This window comes from Mycteria americana, chromosome 3 (assembly GCF_035582795.1).
Source record: "Mycteria americana isolate JAX WOST 10 ecotype Jacksonville Zoo and Gardens chromosome 3, USCA_MyAme_1.0, whole genome shotgun sequence".
NCBI lineage: Eukaryota > Metazoa > Chordata > Aves > Ciconiiformes > Ciconiidae > Mycteria > Mycteria americana.
In genome coordinates, this window is record NC_134367.1 from 76,736,720 (window position 1) to 76,761,027 (window position 24,308).

Consider the following 24,308-nt stretch of genomic DNA (forward strand, 5'->3'; position numbering starts at 1 on the left):
GTAAAGTAAAAACAAAAACAAAACATCAAACAATCCCAAAAAAGCCAAAACCAAACCCTCTCTATTGCCCTCACCCATCCAACCTGCCCTCCCCTGGTTTGAATTCTAGCCTTTAGGCTTTAACATCTGTTCTGCTACTTGCTATCAGAATGACTCAATTTCTCTAAATGAGTCAACTCCATCTCTAACAAGATGTTAGAAAACACTCAAAACATACCTCCTGTTGCAAATCTCTCACTAATGGTGAGGTGTTCAAGTGTCATGCTATCTAAAACTTGGTAAGTGTCTAAACCAAACACATTTCTAGGAAATGCTTCAGTACCCAGCTTGCTTTCCCGCACTCCAACCTGCTTGCTTTCACTATGGCATGAGGACCACTGACAACTACAGACAGTAACTTTGATGCCAATGACTGAGCTGATAACAGATATAAGGCAGTAGATGCAGGACAACTGAAAGCCTCATCCCCTTATGAACTATACAGTGCAAGCGCTTAGACATGAATGATTACAATTTTGCCACTGGCAGGCAGGGGAGAACAGACAGATCTTTGGAGATTTACCACTTGTTCATTTGCTTTCTGCCAAGCCTGAATGCAAACTAACACATCAGAGAGCATTGCCAAATTGAGCAAGCTAAGTCCTCATAAGCCACAGCAAAGATTTAGCCAAAGACAGAGAGACTGAAGAAAACTAGCCAAGCAGCCAGATTCAGTTCCAGCTCATCTAAGAGCACTTTTACTCATGTATCACATGCATAGTGTTAAACAGCTAGATGAAACATACAGAAACTGATGAGAAAATCCTTCTAGCCCACTTAGCATGCTCTGTCTTTCTACCTTCCAAGGTGCTATTGCTGTGCCTTTTGACATTATGTCACCACACAAAGGCAAATTAAAACTCCACACTGCAATAACCCTAGGTGTACATCAACAACTGTGTCTCTTACTACAGGTATAGCTCCTTCTTAGTAATCCCTCTACAGCAGTGTATAAAGGATGGTGGTGGTTTGTGCTCACCAGTTAGTGCTGAACTGCCTAGGTGTGCAGAAAGGCATTCAACACCTTTTAAGAGTCACAAGAGCACAGGCAAATCCCTGTGAGAGAGATTAGAACTAGAAATCAAGAACTGTCCCTTTGCTAGACAGCCTCCTGCATGGAGCTTAGTTTCAACTGCTTAGCACTCATTTAATGAATGACAATTAAAAAAAAAAGTTTTGTTTCAGAGAATGAGAGATACAGCATATATATCTTCACTAGGAAACCGCTTAAGCAATAGTTTCTGTAAGCCCTTGTGAGGCTGCTTAAGGTACCCTTTCCTTAACTGAATCCCCCTCTCACCATCACTAGCTCATGAGAACTAGGATTTTTCTGATTACTGAGAAGAGCAAAAATTCAAAGGCTTTTCATTCCCAGACTAGGAAGTGACAGGCAGGCTCAATACTAAAAAATTATGGTGATACAAAAAGTAACGTTTTCCTGTTACTGAAAGGTGACACCAACCCTCTCCCTGTAACACAGCTGATGGCACCAGGGGCCACTTCTCTGATCAGTTACTTATCTGTGGCTTCCACTTCTACTGGGCCATGTCTGACCTAGCACCTTCATGGGAATGGCAGATTATAGGGAAACAGAAGGAGAAAATACTAGTATGAACTCAGCAATCTAAGGTGAGAGGGGAGCTTAGGTAAAGAATACAGCTAATGTGTTTCAGGAAAACATTGTCACATGCATTTGTTACACTGCTGTGAACCCCTGCATCTACCCCTCTCCAGCTCCTGCATTTAGAGGACCACAAAGTTTACTGAATGGATCACAGTGGAGGTATTTTTGCAATAACATCTGTAGGGCTCCATACTACAGAGGAAGAAAACATACAAGACAGACTATTACATGGGAAATTCAAGAGAAAATTCAATTCTTAGAGAATACTCTCCTGATACTGCCAGGAAACTCATGAATCGAAGTTCTCAGGAGCAACCTGGCCACTATCACATATTGTCTATGTCCTTCATCCCTCCCAAGCACTACAGCACCTCGCACTCCACTTGTTAAGTCGTCACTCACCCAAAAGTTTTCAGGGTAGTCCCGGAGATTCAGCAACTTCTGCATGACTGTTTTCCGATCTTCTTCCCACTTACGCTTGCAGAAGACTATCTCTAGGAAATACCACATCCAGCCAATGATAGGCATGTAGGACAGCTCTTTCTTTGCAAGCACTTTGGAACTCTGCAAGACAGAGTCAAAACAAGTAAGAGAGTTACACCACTTAAGAGTTCTCTGTGCGTATGACACGTGCACAGTTAGACACTAATATATTGATTCATATTGACCAGCCCCAGTTTTAACACCAGTGCAAAGGCAAGACAAAGAAAAATAAGTTTTTCCTCATACGACAATAGTCACATCTGATCTCAGACATCTGCATGAAAGAAGACTTCCAGAATTAAATATATATGTGTGTGTTTGTCTATCCTACTCAAACCCTGAAACCCAAAACACAAGCCAGATTCCTTCAAACACTGAGGAATCCATGCAAAAGACCCGAACCGCATCAAAATAAATTCTTAATTCAAGCAGACCCTGGGCTGTGGCAACTCAAGTTCCTTTAAGATATCTTGCAGCTATACTTTTCCTCAAAGCTGGGACATCTCACCATGACAAAAGAAAAACTATTCTGAAAGAGAAGCAGAGTCACAGAGCCATTGCTGCACAACAATATATTGATGCATACACATGGTTTACCAATGGAAGAAACCTTAAACAACACTTGAAACAACAGCAGCAATAAAAATACTTCATTTGTGTTTAGGTTTGTTTATGGAAGGGCAGAAATACATACACTAGTGAATTTCTCTTCAAAGCATCCTTCTGGAGGAAAAAAAAAGGTAGTACTGTTCCTGTACCACAGGTGTGACAGACATTGAAGTGATTTGTCCAGACCCTCCAGAGGAAGTCTATGGTTTATGAAGCAGTCAGTAAGTTTCAAGTCTCAAATCCTACTCCAGAACTTAACTCCGTGATCATCTCAGACTGACATCCCTTTGGGCAGGAGAACTGATTCCACTTGCTCCTTTCCTGTCTTCCAAGCCAGCCTGCCTTGGTGAGCTGTGTTACATTTCACTTTGTTATTTAATGAATAAAATGGCACATGTGTGTGCATGTGTGTATACAGAAATTGTTTCAGCATTTCCTGAAAAAGTGACATTTTCTTAGAGAATGGATGGAGCAATTACAGTCCAGTTTCTATTAATGATATCATTATAAGCTATCCCATCGAAGTGCTCTGCAGATGTGTTCCAGGACATCACATTTGACTAGTAGGAATTATTTACTGGTAGAAATTACTATCAACAGAAATTATTTGCTTTTATTTTTTTGATCACTGTTGTTCATTTTGTTACTAGGGGAAGACACTTGACCTAATTCTTTATCTCAGCTCATTTCTCTCATCTGTTCTCCCTTCCTTGAGAAGGAAAATACCTTAAATAATTAAGCTGTCTATGAGCTCATAAGACTGGAAGGCAAATGCACATCACATAGCTTCACTAGCAACTGTTACACAGAAGCACAGCAGAAGATGACATGAGACAATTCCGTTTCTAAGAATGCAGGAATCGTCTCTGTCAAATGATTTAACACTTCATAATAAAGCGCGCCCTTCTTGATCACTTGAGAATTTCCATTGATGGGCCCAGATCAGGACTCCAAACCCAGCTCTCCCAGAAGAAGCAGCTATAGGATTCAGCACACTTTTTGCCATTTCAAATTTCAAGCCATGTTGGACATCAGTCCCTATTGCACAGCAGCAGCAATGCTGAGCCCAGCCTCCTCTTCCAGCTCTCCAAACTGGCCACAAACAGGCTCTCCTCCCACCACTTTCCTTAGCTCTCGGGTTTTTTTCCCCACACTACTGTTTTTCCTTTTCTCAGTTACTCTTAATACAAGTAATTTTCTTATTTCCAACAGAAATGTACATAGTTCTAGCGCATATCTTTAAAAGCCTCCAAAGAGCATTTTGTTGTTGTAGGCCATGTACAGTATAGCTTCCATTCAAAGCACACAGACCAGTTCATACGCTCTTGCGTTCCTCTCCCCTGTACACAGCTGAGCCAAGGCTTTGCCCCAAGAAACCCCAACAGATGCAAAGTGTTTCTAGCTGAGCAGGGAGAACCTTAGGGAACTACTGCCTGCCTCAGCCACAACCAGGGCAGCTGTCAGCTGCAGCCTAGCACAAGCCACTGCACAATGAGGCAAACACACCCCCAAAAATGGAAAAAAAACCCATGCTCTTGAAGTTTTTTTACAGTAAGTCTTCAGTATCATAAGACCTATCATAAACAAATGTAAGTGTGCTCTGCATAGGATGTACAAGGCCTCCAGAGCACAGAGGAAGACAAGACAATCTAATACTCCTCCCTCCCAGACTTTAAAATACAGGAATCCTAGTCCAAAAAGCAAGCTAAAGTAACTATTTCACCACAGCTGTTTTCTAATGTTTTACAAATTTTAAAAAGCATATGGGTTAAACAAGGGGCAGGAGAGAAGTTGCCACCATTTTTTTTTTCCCCAGGGAAACAAAGACATGATATTGTGAGCTAAGGTGTCATGTAGCACAGGTATATCCACAAAAGCAGAATAGACGTTTGAATTCTTCCCCAGGGCATGTTCTTATTCATTTTCTGTGCCAACACATTTTTTAAATTTAAGAGCGCTCCTTTAAACACGTGAGTGTACAACTCCTTAGATGCACATAAAGAGAAACTAAAACACCTTATGCTATTTTGTGCACCCCATCTATCCTAGGAGTAGAAGGAAGGCTAATGACACAGAACTAATTAGAGAAAGGAAACTCTTCAGTGCATGATACTGGCAAGACTGCCTTGCATGCGAGGAATACATTAGTCCTCCCCTCAGAAGCTACCATCTCTCTTACAATAACTAGAGCTACAATCTATTCTGTTTCAGTCATCTACCCATTCTGTGTAAATACCTGAGGGGAAAAAAGCAGCTCTAGTTGACTTCGGCCACTAACTTTTCCTTTACCAAAGTGCTTTGGTAAATGTGACAGTCACCTCTAACCTTCAAATTCAGCTTGTTCAACAGAATAAATTTCATTAAAAAGTGCTGATTTATTCCCTGTAAGCTGCCTTCTTGAAGGCAGTCAAAGATTTTCAGTACTCGGAACTGTGTAATTCCAACAGATGTTTAATGAAATTATTGCTGGACGGGGACAATTTGTCTACAGTAACAGTACTTTAATCCAGGTTAATTTCTTTTGGCCAAATTTGTTCAGGTGGAAATACCCATGATGTTCTCCTTTTGTGAATGATTGCACTAACATCACGTAAAAAAAAATTTTTTTTACAAGCTTACTTTAGATGCATTTGTGCAGCTATGCTGTCACAGAAAGAAAAATCTTGATTTATATGTCCAGCCTCAGTTATTCAACACCTCACGATCACAGAATGCAACAAACAGCAAGAAATCAACCTGCAAGATGAGGATGTCTAACAAAATTTCTTCCACAGTTTCAAAACAAATTCATTGTAGCCACAAACCATTAGCAGCAGCAATTTGCCTCATAAGTTATTTGCTCTCCAGGCTGCCCTCAGCATTGACATACTTTTGGTGATTCCGTTTGCTGTATTTTTGATATATAGCACTCCTCCTTATTATGCTCTCTGGGACATCAAGATGGAAAGATATGTTTCTTTAGTCCCTCAAAGCTATGGTTCCAGAAATTTAGTTAGGCTCCCAATTTCTAACGCTTCAAATTGAATAAAACTTTTCCATGTTGGAAAGGTAACACAGCAATATTATAGAGCATGTATGCCCAAGCATATGCTAAGATGCTGTGTTAAATACAAATAATAATGTCGTTTTGGCTGCCTACACGAACAATTACATAACTTCTATTAATATATTAAAATGTACAAATGAACTACTATGTTCACACACCTATCAGTCCCATACAATAACCTAGCAAAAGTCTCTTCTCATACCTATATTTAAGGCCATGCTCAGTTTTTCCAACAGCAAGCTTCAACATAAACAACTTTTAAATAAAATTTGGGTTTCCTGGTATATGGAACAGATAGTTAGGGTTAAAAATTATTACACATGCTTAGCAATTTTTTTATGAGAAACTTAAAGCAAGATAGTTAACAACTAGTTTTTCATAATGGTTTTCTGCCTTGTCTGCCCTGCCAAGGAATAAACAACTAGGGCTTCTTTTGGAAATGCACATATTTTGATGCCAATACACAGAGCCACTCAGAATAATGTTTATGTTTTACTGAGGTAGAAAGACCACCAGCATTAACAACTTGAAACTCAAGACACTAGAAGATAAACAGATAAACCAGCAGGTTTAGCTTTAAAGTGCAGGCAATTTTTGCTAATATAAATGTCTTCATTTCAGAAAAAGGGATACTAAAATTACTAAAACAGTTATTTTATCACTGCTTGGTCAGATCAAGCAACGAAGCAGAAGGGTACAGTGAATCCTGGCATGGAGCGTACTAATGTGTTTTTGGTGTAAGTCCTGAATAACACCTCCCTTCTCAGAACATCACAGAATCATCTAGGTTGGAAAAGACCTTTAAGATCATCGAGTCCAACCGTAAACCTAACACTACCAAGACCACCACTATACCATGTCCCTAAGCACCTCATCCAAACATCTTTTAAATACCTCCAGGGATGGCAACTCAACCACTTCCCTGGGCAGCCTCTTCCAATGCTTGATAACCCTTTCAGTGAAGTAAAATTTCCTAATATCCAGTCTAAACCTCCCCTGGCGCAACTTGAGGCCATTTCCTCTCGTCCTATCACTTGTTACCTGGGAGAAGAGACCGACCCCCACCTCTCTACAACCTCCTTTCAGGTAGTTGTAGAGAGCGATAAGGTCTCCCCTCAGCCTCCTTTTCTCCAGGCTACACAACCCCAGTTCCCTCAGCCGCTCCTCATAAGACTTGTGCTCTAGACCCTTCCCACTTCACCCTTCAACATGCTTATGTCCTGATTTCAAGTTCGGGTGTCCAGTGGGTCTGTTTTCAAAGGGATGCTTAGCACACACCTTGAAGAAATTAAATGATACTAATGTATTTAAAAGCTGATACAGTAGCTAGGCTGTCCACCACTAAGAAGGTGGTAAGTCCTAGGACTGGAATGTCACAGGCAGGAAAAGGGAAGGGCACAGCAGAGTGCAGGGATCTGTCACCACGACCACGTCTCTATTTACACAACAGAGCAACACACAGACACCAGAGTCAGCATCTACCCCAGCCATTGCACCGGAATGGGGTGGAAAAGCAGAGCATCCACAACACAACCGTCACAGTCACCCTGGCTCAGGATCATAGTAACAGCCCTGCCTTTTTTTAGGAAACACTAGTGTAGACAAAGCTCCATCCTGTTGGGACTACGCTGTTTCTGACTCTACAGAAAGCCAAGCTGGCAGTGCAGCTCCTCCTTCCCTCGCAGCTTGTTGTGGCCACCTCTGTGTCAGGATGAGTCAGGACTCAGCTGTCCTTGTGGATGCCCATGCTGCCCATGGCAGCATGATGCTGACTTGGCATCAAGCATCCCTATATTCCCTCCCTCCTGCACACATCACTGAGGCCTGGCAGCACAAGGAGGTGGGTACGTGTGGCTGATGGGTGTCAAGGACTGAAAACAAAACAGGAAGATCCCTTCACAAAAAACCACAAGTGGAATACACAAGAAAGTCATTAATAGTTTGGGCTGAACACAGGTTTGCCTGAAACCCTTGTCGACTTGTAGTTTTTGTGATGTTTGCTTCCTTATTCTAATTTCCAATAACAACCAAAAATCTTCTAAGGTTTGGTGCTGCAAACAATTACACATCAGTAACTTCAGCTGCATAGAGCCCAACTGCAGCTAGCGAGACAATCTCAGTGGCAACAATAACATGCAAGAGTTAGTGAGCATAGAATTGCTCCTTGATGTGGTTTTCTCCTTCTCCACTATAAATGAATAGATCCCTGGCTGTAACTCAGTAGTGTCAATCCAGTACCTCCTAGCATTTTTAATGGATGCTCCAGAAGTATCATATTAAAGACAAAATTAAAAAGTAAAATAAATATTAGAATTGCCATTCTTTTCTTTTTTCCCACTCCTCCACACACACTTCTTATATTCTTAGCATCTCCTGTGGTTATTTTTGCTCCATTTTCTTCCACAGCCATTTAAAAACCTTCATGAAAGCAGAGAACCTCATGCCACCAAAGTACAAGAACTAAGCCATTAGAAGAGGACTCAGGTTCACAAACCTAACAATAACATGCAAGAGACTATGCCACTCACACCCCACCCCCGCAAACAGCAAAACACCAAAACCACATTGATTTAAAAAAAAAAAAAAGCCACACTGATAGAGCATTATAAACCTGTTGGGAATGTGGGAATTTGGCTATAAGGAGAAAGAAGACAGCCAGCCCTGGAGAAGAGAGACAAAAGAAGGAACAGAACAATGCACAGATTGAACGTTGCAACTAAGACCGGAAGGGACAGTTTTCATATCATGATTAAAAACATAGAGGAAAAGGGAAAGACTTTTTTCTTTTGGGGCCAGAAGGGGTAAGAAAGGTTTAAGGAAGTTTAATTTTAGTCTTAAATGAGCAAAAACAAGCAAAAAAAAAAATACAGTTCTTATTAGCTTCATTTAATACAAGTTCAAGCGGTAAAATACTGAGAGTTTGGACACATGCTTGGAGCACCATTAAGAGTACTGCTGTTGCCTGCCAGGGCTGCAGGGTACAGCTGGATATCAGAACAAAGCCATTTTGTCTGCCTGCTATAGCCAAGCACAATCAGTCCCACTCCTTCAGCATAAGTTGTCTTCACCTTCGCCCTCTTCCCCCTCCCATCATCTCTCCTTTTTTCATTGGATTAGTTAAGGCAGGAGAGAGAGAAGGGGTATCTGAAACATGCCAACACAGGGCAGAAAAGCACCAGAACAGATGCAAGAGACAGGATGGCATGTGCAAGATTTCCTTTTCAGCAGCAGTAGACACGAGTTCAGCTTAGTAAAATGTTGGTAGATATCGGAAGTTTGCATAGAAACTTCATGAAGTATAAAATTAGACAGCATTAAATATAAAACCCCATTGGCTCACAAAGTCCCTGAGCCACAAAATGCTGGAGGCCGGGACACCACTTAGAAATCTCTCTGGACACTTGCCGTTTTCTTGTAACTCCTTTCCCAAACATCTGCTTTTAGCCTTTGTTCAAGTCAGAGCAAGACCAGCCCTCAGCATAATGGTTCTTACATTCCTAATTGTGCTGCCACACCAAACCCTGAAGCTTCGCACACTGCAAACTCATATAAGGCAGCATAAAGTCAAACCAAGCTACACCTCCCATGCCTACACATTCATCCACTCCCACGCTGCCCCAAGCCAAGTACCAGTATGCCAATACAGAAAATCCATTCAGCAAACCGATTGTGTGTCATTTTCTTTTTTTTTTTTTTTTTTTTTTTTTTTAACCTGGCTTAAGATGAACCTCGACTGGTTGCCCCAACAGGGAAACACACTGCTTTGCTGTGTAACGACATCTATGCAAATGAGAGCACATGGGAACTATTTCTTCCAGGAACAGTTTCTGGGAAGTAAAACCACAGTACATTACTCAAGACTGAAACAGTTTAAAAGATTAAAAAAAATAAAAAACATGTCAGTTCCTAAAAAAAATAATCTTAAGACTAGCAAAAATACAAACTGAGTAATAACTGTAAGCATCTAAATACAGGAAAAATTATTTTCAGTTAGTGCAGCACAGTAACTGTCCAGCAGCTATGCTTTTACGTAGTGGTTTTCTTATGCGTAGGGAACAGTATAAAAAAATTAAAACATAATCCCGACTACCTTGGGAAACTATAAAAAAATTATTAAAGCTAATGAGATTCAATCCAACCATACAGCACCAATGTAAAACAAGAGATTTTTGACCTTGTAGGTCCCTATTAGTTTGTATGGAAATAATCCTTTAATTTTCTACAATGGTGCTTTCTGAAGAAGCACCTGACCCTCTTAAACACATGGTTATTTAGAGAACTGCAGCCATTAGGCTTACAAAATTAGATAGACTACACTAAAGCACCACTGTATAATGAACACATAGAAGGGAGAATGTTTTTGGCATGTACATCTGCCTGCGAGGAACAGGTTTCCCTACATCTCCTGCTGTCTCATGCTATCTTCCCGCTCTGTGCTCAAGTCCTAGACATGAGGGTAGAATTGTTTCTCAGTAATCAGGACCCAACAACCATTTTGGTAATATGCAGGGCCCGTAATGCTAAGGTTCATTTTCCTCCAGTGTTAAGGCTCCTATTAATTTTTTTAAGCAGACTGTCATTATTATAATGTGAAAGTGACTGGAGTGGTGCCTAAATGTCCAGAAAACGCAAAAAGCCCAAAGAAAAGGCCACAAAAAGTCATAGGTTCACACAATCCAAGGGCAGGACTTTTGACAGTGGCCAGCAGCAAATTAGAAGAGGATGTTGCAGAAGACCACCAAAATGAGGTATTAGTTTGCTTTCTTAGGAGGAAAGAACTCTTATCTAAACCCCTTGTAGGTAGAGAATGTCGTCACCACCACACAATTAAGTCAAGTTGGCTTGACTTAATCATCCCCATGAGCTGACAGGGAAAACAAAAACACAACCCTGAAAACAAATGCACGTGTACTCCTAGCCTAATGTAATAGTGTATTCAACTATGGATAATTCATTCTTCCCCCACCTCTTACTAAGCTATAACCTGGTTACTGCTTTCACTTGGGATGGCAGCTCTTCAATTCTGAGAGACAGAGACCGAATCATTCAAACTCTAGCTGTGGATTTGTAAGACTACACTGGAGAAAGCAAACAAATTCTACAGTTTACTGGGAAAGAATCACAGAACAGCTCATCTTTCTGCAGCACAATGAACTGTAATAGTTACCTTGCAAGCACAGAGAGAGAAACAACTGTAATTACCTCCACAGGTTAAAAAAAATATATATCCATCAGCTTTAACTGCAATGCTTTTAAAATTTCTGTGAATGCCCAAGCAATCCTGCCTCAGTAGTCCGCATACTTGCGCTGCACTCCTTTAGGTTTACCTAAGTCTGGACAGTGGCCGAGTGAAATTTGAGCACAGATCTGTTAACTTTCAAAAACACAAAGCATTTGTTTTGGTTTTTTTCCATATCCAAGAAGAGGAAGTTTATTTTAAATGCTAATCAAAACTCACCCCCAAGACCCCAAATCTTTCACAAAAGTTCCAACCACAGAGAAAGTCGATTTCAAAGTTGTGATTAAGGATTACGATGGCATTCTCCTTCCCATACTTGTGGTAACTCTCTGGGTCAGTGTAGAGGGTGCAATCAGTGCCTGACCACCATTCCAGCAACATCACCATCTCTGGAACAGAGAACAAGAAATACATGAATGTACAAAGTATATGCAAAGCCACAAATTAGTAATATGTTGAAAAGCATCAGTCACCTCAACAGCCCATTGGCAAAGAAAGGGCTGTAATGAAGTTGAAAGCTCAATGTAAACCAGAGAGTCACACATCTTGGTACAGCAAGGTGGGGGTCCAGGGGAGAGGAGGGAAATAAGGAGATTGCATGGGAAGAGGGAGCAGAAATTTTCCACAGTGATATTGAGAAAAGGGACTTTCATTTATTTGAAAACTGAAAATTCAATGCTACAAATTATTTCAGCAAAATACACCTAAATTAGCATTTATGGTTTACAACAGTACAACAAAATTACATGAAGAACAGAATAAACTTGTAGGAGAAAGAAACACACTCATTCCTGCCACATACAGGTCCTCATGCTCCTCTAAAAATTGCACAATGATAGACCAGAAAACAGTTTGGACAAGAAACTTGGAACCAGGTCTGTTACATGTACACCTTATGCATCATCCTGTTAACTTGTCAGAAGGAATAGCCATATGCCCTGCTACAACTGATGCACTCTTCATTTCACAGGGGTGTATTAACCATCCAGAGCAAAGCCAATAGCTCAGACTGGATGAAGAACATACATCCCAAGACCAAAGACAAGGTGGGTGTGCAGAGCCAAGAACAGTTATTAATAGCATAACTATCTGCACATCCCTTAGTTGATGAACTGATGAAGCAAACAGGGAACAGAGGTGGGGGCAGAACAGGGAAATCACTGTTAAATACTCAAAATCACTCTGGATTGGCACCCAGATTTGTTCCCAAAACCTAACTGTAAGAAATTATGCAAGGATTGGTAGGACAGTGAGGGCTGTTTAAAACACAACTGCACTTACACGCTGGAGAGTGGTTTCTCAGCAGTCTCCTAGTGATTATCATACAGCTTTCACCATTATCAAGCACAGGCAAGAAGCAGGCTTTGTACTTGTTTTGCTTGTAACTATAAGCCTGACTACAAGACTTGTGAATTAAACCTTTATTTAGCAAAGTCTCTCTGGTCTGGAGCATGGGAAGTTGAGGTGACTCCGTAAAGCCAACAAGCTCAGAGAGCTCTATCTCCATGGAGATGGGGGGGGGGGGGAGGGGGAAGAAATATGATATCTAAAAGCAGTAGCTCTCCTCAAGCAACCCATGTCCTGAGCAGAGGCAACCATGGGACTAATGAGAGCTGTTTTTCAAGATGGAAGAGAGGAGTTAAGGGGCACATTTGCTTCCTGTCAAAGCTATAACAAAACTTCTGCATCAAAGCAAAGGTCTAACATGAGGGGTTGTTCTTCGCTAAGTGAAAGTATGCCCTTCTCAGGGCATATCTGTGCCATATGAATGTCTCTGCTGGAAGAATGAGACACCTGAGATGCTCTCCTGGCTTCAGGAAAGCCTGAAAGCACCACAAATCCTCATTCACCTCAGGGAAGATCAAAACCAGGCCAGTCTTTGAAACACCTCTGAAATCCTTTCAATTTAGGTCCCCTACTGGCCTCAACTAGTGACCGAAAACAGCTAGGAACAAGTCATCTACATTTTCAGTCATCAGTAGCGAAATTAATTGCCTGAAGCTTTTGGATGACATTGTGCTGTACACTGGAGAACAGGCATTAGTGACATGAATGAGTTTTACCTAACGGTGTTACAGTCAGGCTAATAGACAACTTCTATTCAAATAACATTACCTTAATATGATAAAACCATGATTATGGTACAGATAAATGACTGACTTGTCAGTCCGCCTTCTTATTTCTAATCAGGGCAGGTAACTACGACCGTGGCAGGAGTACATATTATTCCATGCATGCTATTATGCATCAAAACAATAGTCAGATGCAGAAGGAGACCTAAACTGCCGTACGTTAACCGAACAGTGGTTTCACTGGTTGGAAACCAATTTCCCAAAGAAAGCCAAAGATGTTCACATCTCAGTGAAAGTGCTGTGGAGATACAGAAGTGTACACGTGGCTGCGCTTCCAAACCTCCCTTGCTAAGAGCTGCTTTGCGACACACGTTCACCATTTCATATCTTTCTAAGGGTGTAGCTTCTATTAGATTTGTATTGGAAATAAAAGCCCTCCACTCCCCAAAACACAGCAAAATTGAACAATAATTGGGGAAAAAAACCTCCACACTGTAATTTGTTATTTAACCTTTACAAACCTTTACAGAATCTACAGTCACATCCTGGGGCAGAACACAATCACAAGAAAAGGAAGGACGTTAGTGACAGGATTAGTTTGTCTTTTGCTTAACTAGGAACCCAACTAAAAGAAAAAGTGACTGCCAGATGGGATTTTCTCTTTTTTAACCTCTACTGTGATTAAACCTATTGTCTAAAACAAACAAGTAGAGGTGATGACTGTGAGGCCCTCTTGAAGAAAAAGCCAACTTCACCTGAGGGGGGGGGGGGGGGGGGGGGGAACAAAACCAAACCACAAAAAAACCCCAACTTCAAAGCCATCCTTTAAGTGTGTTTTTATTTTGTCTTTTCCTAAGGAATTTGAAGAAAACTAGTAATACATCATGAATCTCAGTATACAGCTGTGCCACATACACAGACCTCTTCAGTTACACAGTTTCAGTCTCAAATACATTCCAAGAAAGCATAGACAAAAACATTTCTATATGTGGTTTGATTCTTCAGGTTTCACATAAACAGGATTTTTGTTTGAATAAATACTGCAGAAATAGATCCCTATTCCTCACCTCACATGCCCATTTGTCACTGATATGCTCATGCAGTTGCTGCAGAAGCACAAAGCAGGCACTGAATGCCCCTCTCAAACACAATACCATCTTCCAGCCTATACGTTCTTAACATGTTTCTTCCCCTCATCTTCCCTACTCATTCTTTCCCCTTCTTCCCAGCCTCCATTCTCTTTGTGGTTCTCAAGCAATGATTAGTAGTATCAGTTTGCACTACTCTTGCATCATGCCACCAGCTTACTTCCACAACCTGCCACAAAAATTTATTACCCAGAAACTTGCTGTGGTGGCTCAGCAGCACAAGGTCACTCATACACACTCTCTTTCCCTCCTTCACAGTGTAGACTATCAGCGCAACTGTCCTCCTCTTTGTACACCAGTCAGACTGTACAATTAAAAATCAATGGGGGGTGGGGGGGGTGGAGATTCTCTTGCTCCCAACCAGGGCTGGTCCAAGATTTCTAAGGTTTCTCCCCACCCTCTTTCATGAGGTTTTGGAGTTTGAACATCACAACTGAACTGGTAAATACACATTCAGCCACGTCATGGGGGTTCCTACCTTGCAAAGCAACTCCTCCAGTGACACTTCCACACAACTAATGCAAAGGGGGAAAACCAAAAGAACTTGAAATCTCTCATCCCTGCTTTGAAGGCAGAGTCCTTACAGTACATTACAGCTAGCTTCAGATGAGGCAAGATAGGGAGAAAACATGCCTTCAAATGCCTAATATGGATACTCTGTCTGCTTAAGAATTTTGACGTTTTCTACCTTTCTGGAATAAAAAAAAATCCTCACCCTGCTACACAGAACAGCCCCCACCTCCTGTGAGGGTAGACTGCTTCCTAGCCCTTCACTGCACAGATCTGAACTGCATCAATGCCTGCGCTTATAGAACAAATAACTAAAAAGAAAACATCTCCAAGGCTAACTTGAACTATAACTAGTTATATGAAAAACATTTAAGAGAAGGGAAACACACACAGAATTTACTGAGAGTTATTTTCCACCTCAAAGTTTTGCAAGAATGAGTCATTAAAAACAGTTAACCATTCTTCTATAGAAGTTGTCAGTAATTCCTTTAGCTAACTATTCTTGATAAGCCATGGAAATATTTACTTAAAAGCTTAACCATAAAATGCCTATTTTAAAAAGTATCTAAAAGCGTAGTTACGTATTGACTCAATAAGTACAATGATTTGAAGATCTCAAGTACATAACCTGTTTTAAAGAGCAACAGAACTGTTTCCCTATGACATTCTTCATTTTCTTTAACCTATGTATCAAGGCAACACCAAGAAAGAGAACTTAGAAAATTCTTATGGGAATACATGGTAAAAGCACAGTAAACTCTCCAATACAAATAAAAAGCAAGACAAGTGGACAAGCTATGACCACCATTTTAAAGACTAGACAGGGTGAATGGCTGCGTGATGAATGACTACATTGCATAGAAGACGGGGGAAAGCATTTTAAAAAAAAAAATTAAAGATAAGGCTAAAAGACAGACTGACAGAGTGTAGTCCAGTCCATGCCTGTCCGTGGAAGAGTGACTTACAATAATAACTTACTACCTCTCCAGATTTTCAGACTATATCTACTAGGTGCACCTCCTAAACGTTTTCCATAGGACAAATTAAGTCTACAGGTAACTAAGAAAAGCAAGTCTATTATCTCCTCTGGACTACTCAAAAGCCCTCTGTGTACCACAGACAGGGTTAAACCCCTGAATGATACCTACTATATTAACTGCAAAGCTGCCTAGGAGGCTTTCAAAACACTTCCAAGTACTGATTACTCTGTTGTCCCAAAAATCGGGGTTGGTTTACCCCGTGTGCAAAATGCCAATATACACACAGAACAGAGGTATTTTACTGCATATTTGTGCAGATATGGGTGCCTGTCCCAAGACAGCACACCAAGCTTTCAAATTAACAATTATTTATGCACAAAGCATTAACATATTCAACTTCTAATACATATGCAGTATTATTCTATTAAATGATTGGTTAAAATCTCTTCGCCCAGCATGTAAATTAGTACGCATGCTTAGCTGTTGTTCTTCAACTTCATCATTTGAGTTGGTGGTATAATTGGGGTAGGTGGTCCGTGAGTTGGTGGTCACAATCTCCCCCTGCCGGAATTACCTTTCCCCTAGTTTCCTACATTTTTGGCAGATCTAAGCAGTTCTTCATGGTTTACTAACTGGACTAGTAATACATCAGTTAAACTTCTGCTTTTTGACAGCCACATCCTGCTTATTAGACAAAAGTACATTGTATAAGTTCCTGTGGAGATAGGGTAGGGCTCTACACTGGATTTCTATAGCAGCATCAATCATTATGTGAATTGTATATTTATATTTGATTATTACAACAACTCCACAGCCTCCTTACACAGGCTATTCTAGTGCTTCACTATGCCATCTAACCTGACCAGTATTTATTTCTGGTCTCTGCTCCTTTCTTCTCTGCAGGAGCTACAAGTAATTATGAGGAAAACTTGAAGGCAGGAGTTCTGCTGTAAGCTTCTGCTGATTAGGTACATGAAACAATTGGAGCTCAGAGCTGGAACATTATTACACATCTACAAGAAAAATTTTTAAAATAACTTATTATTGGAAAAAAGCATATATGTATTTCCTGCGAAGGGAACAAAAAGCTTGTTCTTGGGGAAAAAAAACTTGCAGCTGGAAAGTCAAGCAATGCCTTCCCCTCTTCCCCAAGATGAAGGGGAGGTCATTCATGGAGCCCAGCCAGGCAAGGCATCAGCTCTCCAGCTTCAAGCAGATTCCCTCCCATTCTTTAGTCTGCGTGAGCAACACCTGCAGTTGTGCACGTGAGCACCAATGAGGTGTAATGGACTGGATCAGATTACTCCAAGACAGAGGTCCTGGTCTTCAACGTGTAGGAAAATGTGTAAATTGACTGGTTTAAACAGAAGAGAAAACCAAAATCCAGCTCCCACTTGCCTCAGTGCCACCACCCATCACCTACACCCCCATTTACCCTAGCTAGCGATATAATCGCTGTTATCTTTGGACTTCTTTTTCCCTCCTTTAAAGCTGTTTTGCAGCAAAAGGTGGGAGGCTGATGGAGGCAAAACCATGCACACAAATTTAAAAACAGAAAACAAAACAAAACCTTTCTCTATTGGCTGCGGGTCTGCTTTTGGAGATTTTTACCCCAGTCCCCACAGAAGATCCTGTAAGCAACTCCCTTGAATAACACTTCAATGAATTACAAGGCTGTGCTTTTAGGGACAGAAATCAGCAACAGAGAGGAAGGCAGGAATGATGACTCTTAATTCCCCACCCATCACAATAAGTTACTGGATGTGCTTGCAAGGAAGAAGATAAACACAGCCCAGCCCTTTCATATATTCACGCTCTGAGACCCATTTATTTCAGCATTTGGTTGCAGGAAGTTCTTTTAACGTACTTCTCTTCACCAATTTATATTCTGAGAAAGACAATGTACTGCTTTTGCCACAAATGACTGAGGTGAGTATAGCATACGCTGATCAAAAGAGTTAGTACCAACAAACAGTGAAAGACAACATGCCGCTTGGCAAGTTCCCATGGCACCAACATTTGCTTTGTATGGGGATGAAACCAGGCAGTCTCATCTCTTCCGGATGTGGTTTCTTGTTGCCCAAAACACCATTGGCTTTTTCCTACTATGCACAGGAGCACTACCACAGAGGAACTGCTTAGCAAAGAAAAAATGGTTACAGTGCATCCACTACAAGTCATTGTGCAAAAGGAACACCAGTCTTGTGTCAACACTTTTTTTTTTTTAAGCAGCTTCCTATATACACACACACTGAAAGTAATTTTTTCTTCATGCATCCTTGGCCTACTTGTAGGTTTTATTATTTTTAAGCCTGCGTATCTTTAATTCAAGAAATACTGTCTCTATTTAGCTGCTTTGAGTAAACTTTTTCACTGTTAAGAATGGTACATTATGACCATTAAGTTTACAATAAAGACCTCAACATTCAGTTCTTCATGGGAATTAGTTATCAGCAGGAGGGAGATGACAGCCTGAAACAAAGTCCAAAAGCTACCAACTCCAGCTAGCAAGTGATCTCCAAGAAGTTCTTGGGAAGAAGTTACTGATACTCTTACAGAAGGTGGTTAATTGAGAAAATGAAACAGCACACATGCATGTTTTCCATGTTGGTGGATTCATATAAGCGACTTCTGTTTCCTCTCAAAGAAAGCCTGGTCCATTATATACTAAAACAAGTCAGAAGATAGCTGGAAAGGATGATAATAAAGTTATGGTTTCTGTCACCTGTGTGACAATGCCTGTGTATCTCCAACTAACAGTGTTCCACAGACAACTCCTTGTCTCTCTCTATCCTGTATCCCTACTCTCCCCAAATCCACAGGAACCAACCCTTCTTCCTCTCACAGGCTAATGGATGAATAGATAACCTTTGATCAACTGTTGTCAATCTGAATTTAATCTGAAGACTGCAATTTCTCTTTTAAGCTTGAAGAAGGGTTTCCGCATGCAAATCCTTTCCAGTTTTCCAGGTATGTCAACTGGTCTAATAAGAAACAATACTTTTGACTGCAAATCATTTATATTATCCATTCTCCTTAATTCTATCTCAGCTGTCTTCAGCCAATCATACAATGTCATCCCAAACAGTAAAGACCAGATACACTACAGCCTCCTATTATCCATGCTGACGGGCACTGTCTGTCACAGTACTTCATGATGTCTAATAAACAGCACTTTACACAAGTAATCCTCACGGCCCCCAAGAAAAGCAGGTTGGGCTCCAGATGTCAGTACCCATTTAACAGTAGTAACCTACTCTTGTAGCTTGCACAAACTTTGTCTATCTTAAGCAATGAGCACCATCCCCTATCTTGACTACCATATGCACACAACTATTTCTAAAGTAAATTTTAATTTCAAAATGAAGGATTTATACACCACACATCACCTTCCTGAAGTTTAACATAGTTTTCTGGCATACACTTCAATAATACATTCTGCTGAGATGGCCTGTTAGGATGCAGAAGGCATTCTGGGAAAGCATGCTCAGAGGAGTGGTTCTGCCCCGACTACTATGTGAGGTCTGTACTATGAATTCAGGTTTCCTGAATGAGAAATGTACATAAAGAGTATCAGGAAAAGTTTTGCTCTGTCCTTACTAGAAGGAACCATCTTATCTCAGCAAGCAGTAGCTGAGGTCAGGTTTCCATGAATATTAGATTATGCTTTTTATCAAATTATGCAGTATTTGATGTACACAGACCAGGAATTCCAGTACATTCATCTGTACGAGCACTGACAAGTATAAGACATAAGTGCTGGGACAGGAAACATGAAAAGAGTAGGTGACAAACAACTTAAAAGAAGGTGTTAAGTGTTCTGCACTGATCAGTAATACAGCATTTGATAGCCCTTATCAGTTAAGTTTAGCTTGGGCTTGCACAGCAACAACTTTCTAAAGAGACAACCAAACAACTTTCATACTCTGGCAGACAGGCCCACCCTGGGACAAAGCAAAACACCACCTGGTCCATCACACATCCCTCGCCTTGATCAAGTATGACCCTGCATCATGCCTTACCCAGGGGAGTGTGCAAGGACTAACTTCTGTGTCCTGCTGATGAAGTTGTTGCAGCAATGATAGCTTAGATGAACAGCACATGAGGTTATTCCAGTTCTCTTTTTAATGGTTAGGGTGGCATATTACTGTCTAAATACCAAACCAGAAGCTTAAATGAGAGCAGGATGACCTATATTAAGCATAAGCAAGTGCCATCTTAAATTGATAGACTCAAAAAATCAAATCAATAATTATGCAGTGGTTAGAAATCTGCTTCCAAGCTTTTATAAAACACCAAATGCATAGACAAGTACTTGCCACCAGGTATTTGAATCGCTACAGTTTCTTTTCAAGCTCTTTCATGATACCAGGAGGGCTAGGAGCAACTCGCGCTGAATAAAAGTTCAGAATCTGGAATAACTTAATAAACTTTCAGAAGAAACATCAGCTATTTACAGGACTTACAGCACGTACAGAGGAAAGAAAAGCAAATAATTGAAGATGCAAACACAAGTAAAAGACTCACTAGGTAACAAGAAGAAAAAAATTACAAATATTGTTAAACACAGGAGCCACTAGATCAGCACAGTCAGTTAAAGAGTTTTACCAGTTTTGACCAGGATTCCAGAAATCAGAAAGAAACACCCGATACATTTGTAAACTTTTGCATGGTAGAGGCCAAAAAAGAACCCACCTGCTAATACAGAAAAAGCTAGGAGAGACAGAGTGGAAGCGTAAGTCAGGACTGCAACTTAAGTTTTAAGCAAAGTAGATTTTTGCTTCTTGTTCCTCAACAACTGTTGTGGTTTAGCCCCAGTCAGCAATTAAGTACCACACAGCCACTCACTCCCTGCCCCCCGCTGCCCCGGTGGGATGGGAGAGAGAATCAGAAGAGCAAAAGTAAGAAAACTCATGGGTTGACCTAAGAACAGTTTAATAATCGGAACAAAAAAAAAATTGTAATGAGAAGGAAAACAACAAGAGAGAGAGGAACAAAACCCGGGGGGGGGGGGGGGGGGGGGGGGGGGGAGTGAGTGACACAACCGCTCACCACACGCCAACTGACGCCCAGCCTGTCCCCGAGCAGTGACCACTACCCCCCGGCCAACTCTCCCCAGCATCACTGAGCATGATGTCATATGGTATGGAATAGCCCTTTGGCCAGTTTGGATCAACTCTCCTGGCTGTGCCCCCTCCCAGCTTCTTGTGCACCTGGCAGAGCAGGGAAAGCTGAAGAGTCCTTGACCAGTGTAAACACCACCTAGCACAGCCAAAACATCAGTGTGTTATCAATATTATTCTCATACTAAAATCCAAAACACAGCACTACACCAGCTACTAGGAAGAAAATTAACTCTATCCCAGCTGAAACCAGGACAATAACTGAGGCCATGATATTTCTTTTTGTGAAAAGAGTAAGTATGAATAAGCATGAATAAGTCAGGTTGGTTTGGATTTAAGTGAACGGGAGAGAAGGGGAATGGATGAATAATCTGTTCCACTGGGATAGACCCAGAAGTCTGTTGATGAACCCCATACTTCATTTGATTATGGTAGGATTTTTTTTTTTCCATATTATTTGAGAAAAAACATATGTTATGCATGAACCCCGGTCAGCAACTAAGGTAAGGAGCTAGGAGGAGCTGTGCTTCTGTACCAACTATTTCTGAAGCAGCTCAACCCCCCTCATACATTGCTAATATCTTCTTCATTCAGGATGCTACAGGCCTCAGATCCTCTATACCCCCAGAGGATTGGGATGTTATGATGCCCATCTTGATGTATTATTCCCCCAAACTGGATCTCTCATGAAGGTCCTTTGACCCTGCTTTGTTTTATGGGAAAATCAGCTTTCAGGGAAGAAAATAATCTGGATTCTTCTTTCTCAAACACTTCCCCAGCTGTGTTGCCCCAAACTCAGTGTGACAAAGAACTGTTGCAGGTTAACCCTGATCAGCACCTAAGTGCCACACAGCCACTCACTCCCCCTATCCCCAGTGGGACAGGGGAGAGAATATGAAGAGCAGAGGCAAGAAAACTCATGGGTTGATATAAAGACAGTTTAATAAGCAAAGGAAAGAGGAAGAAGGGGGGTGGAGGGAACCCAAGGTGAGTGATGCAAAAGCAATCACCTCCCACGAGCACAGCGACACCCAGCCTGTCTTGAAGCAATGGCTGCCTTCCAAAAAACAGCCCTCCCCCTCAGTTTTTATTGCTGAGCATGACATTATACAGCATGGAATATCCCCTTGGTCAGTTCGGGTCAGCTGTCCCGGTTGCATCCCCTCCCAACTTCTTGCACACCCCCAACCTACTTGGTGGAGGGGGAGACAGAGTGGGAAAAAGAGAAAGTCTTGAGGCTGTGCAAGCACTGTTCAGCAATAGCCAAAACTCTGGTGTGTTATCAACACTGTTTTAGTTACAAATCCAAAACATAGCACCGTACAGGCTATTAAGAAAAAAAATCCATACCAGCTAGACCCAGTACAACTATAAAGAATTCACTCTTTATGATTAAATTCTGTCTTTGAATGGTGAGTAGACTAATGACTAACACAGTCATTCCTAGCCAGGATGAGAGAAAATTCTCTAGATAAGCAAGAGACAACAAAACAAACACTTTTGCCCTAGTATCACCAATGAGAAAGCAACCAGGAAAACTGTTGACAAGGAAGCAGTATGAAGATAAAGGTAATGCAAAACTCATAGTCTAATGACTTTCAACTTGGGGAGGCCCAGGTGACCTCCCAGAATACTGAATCAGAGGTGAAATGAAGTGTCATCAAAGAAATAGTTTCAGATTGAGCATGGCACCGTGTTTTTTAAAAATACAGAAAAGTAGAAACATACTACTAATACTTAGACTGGTGAGTAGATAAATGATCAGGGTAACTACAGACACAGTAATCAGGCCTCAGTACTACATGGGAACAAAACCAAAAAGTTATTCAGAGGAGATGTCTGCAAGAGTTGGAATTTAGGAAAACAAACCCTCTATAATTTTTCAGAGGCAGGTCTATATGTCATTATCTGATAACTCTGATTTTGTAGACAAAAGAGACTTCCAATCTAATGCACCTAGGCTATACTAAGCCATTCATATGGTACAATAAAAGAAATTACTATTAAACCAAATAGAAACTGAAGATTAGTAAACAGCTGTAAAGGAGAACTAAACTAAAGAGTGCAACTACCTGGTTTTGTTGTCTTTTGGTCAATCTGGATAAAGAAAGATCTCCTTGAAGTGTTTCTGAGGACTAAAATATTCAATGCAAACTAATAAATTATGTGGATGATATAAAGTCAGAACACACTTTAAGAATCAGATGATCTTGAGAGGTAAGGTAACAGAAATTTAAATAATTTTGATAGGACAGATCACTGTGTGATGCCTTGCAGGACTAAAAAAAAAAAATAGAGCCTCGTAATTTGGAAATGTCAGAGGAGAGGGATATCTGGGAAAATTAGCTTGCTACTGCAAGTTTCTGCTCTGTTTGTATTACGCAGCTCTAAAAAGGAAAAAGATAGCATTAGGATGCTGCTTCTTGGAGAGAAAGGGAATAGCACATTGCACTACTGAGATAATCTCTGGGCCAGCACATCAGTACCAGACATCCATGCTCAGGAAGCCAAAGCTGAAACAAAGCAGATGCAGACCAGGGCTCTCAGGATGACCGGAAAATAGAAAAGCTTGGCTCACTCAAGCTATCAAACAAATGCTGAAAGAGCATTGGGTTGTTCCCCACAAATATGGCTTAAGGATGCGAGAGGTTAACAGTGCAGAAAAAGAACAATTTAAGCTAAATACCACTAGCACAAGAACAACTGTGTCTAAAGTGACTGAAAATACAGATATCTGATATTCTGAAGCTTCTTCTAATTGCTTTGGCAGATTAAAAATACTTAACAGCCTTATAAATTGAACAAGATTAATCTTAAAAAACAGTACATTATACTGCTGCTATGAAACAGTATGAATTTATTTCAGTGATACAGGAACTCCTTTCTAGTCCTATTTCCTGTTGTTCGGAAAAAAGTGAGATTTTCCAAACAGACTGTCTTATAGACCAATGTCTCCTCTCTTCCATCACCGCTTGAGAAACACACTGCGGAGCTATGCTACCACAGGCTGCAACGAGCATTCACTGGACAAGGAGGAAGCCAGTATCTTGCAGCAATATGCAAAGGCTTCTGTCTAAGCAGGGTAGCACCAGCCAGCAACCTTTCCCAAAGGAGTTCTCAGCTGAAAATCACCTTCCAGGGGGCCAGGATCTGAAAATTCAAGTATACACAAAAGCAAACATGAACCAAGTTAATAGATGTCAGTCTTAACTTGTATTTATTCAATCACAATTGATTTCTTTGACATAATGAAACATTAGTATTTCCTTAATTATAGGGTTATAACGTTGTCCATACTTCAGACTCATACTTTCACTCAGAACAGCAGCCCATACATTCATGTGACTGTTTATTTGCTGTATGCATTGCTTATATGTACCAATTAGATCACCTAAAGATTAGGGAAGTTATTTGACTCTTAAATTAATCTTTCAT

At 40.9% G+C, this 24,308-nt stretch overlaps 1 protein-coding gene across 2 annotated transcripts in view; it reads right to left on the reverse strand.

Annotated features, from left to right (window-relative positions):
* AGPAT4 (1-acylglycerol-3-phosphate O-acyltransferase 4) overlaps positions 1-24,308 on the reverse strand; it is an 87,015-nt gene that overhangs the window by 26,161 nt on the left and 36,546 nt on the right. For both annotated transcript variants that reach the window (XM_075499096.1, XM_075499095.1), the window contains exons 3-4: positions 11,260-11,429; positions 2,066-2,227 (exon numbers count right to left, since the gene is read on the reverse strand). In XM_075499096.1, the coding sequence (XP_075355211.1) occupies positions 2,066-2,227; positions 11,260-11,427 (330 nt within the window). In that variant the 5' untranslated portion in view covers positions 11,428-11,429. The remainder of the gene's footprint in view (positions 1-2,065; positions 2,228-11,259; positions 11,430-24,308) is intronic.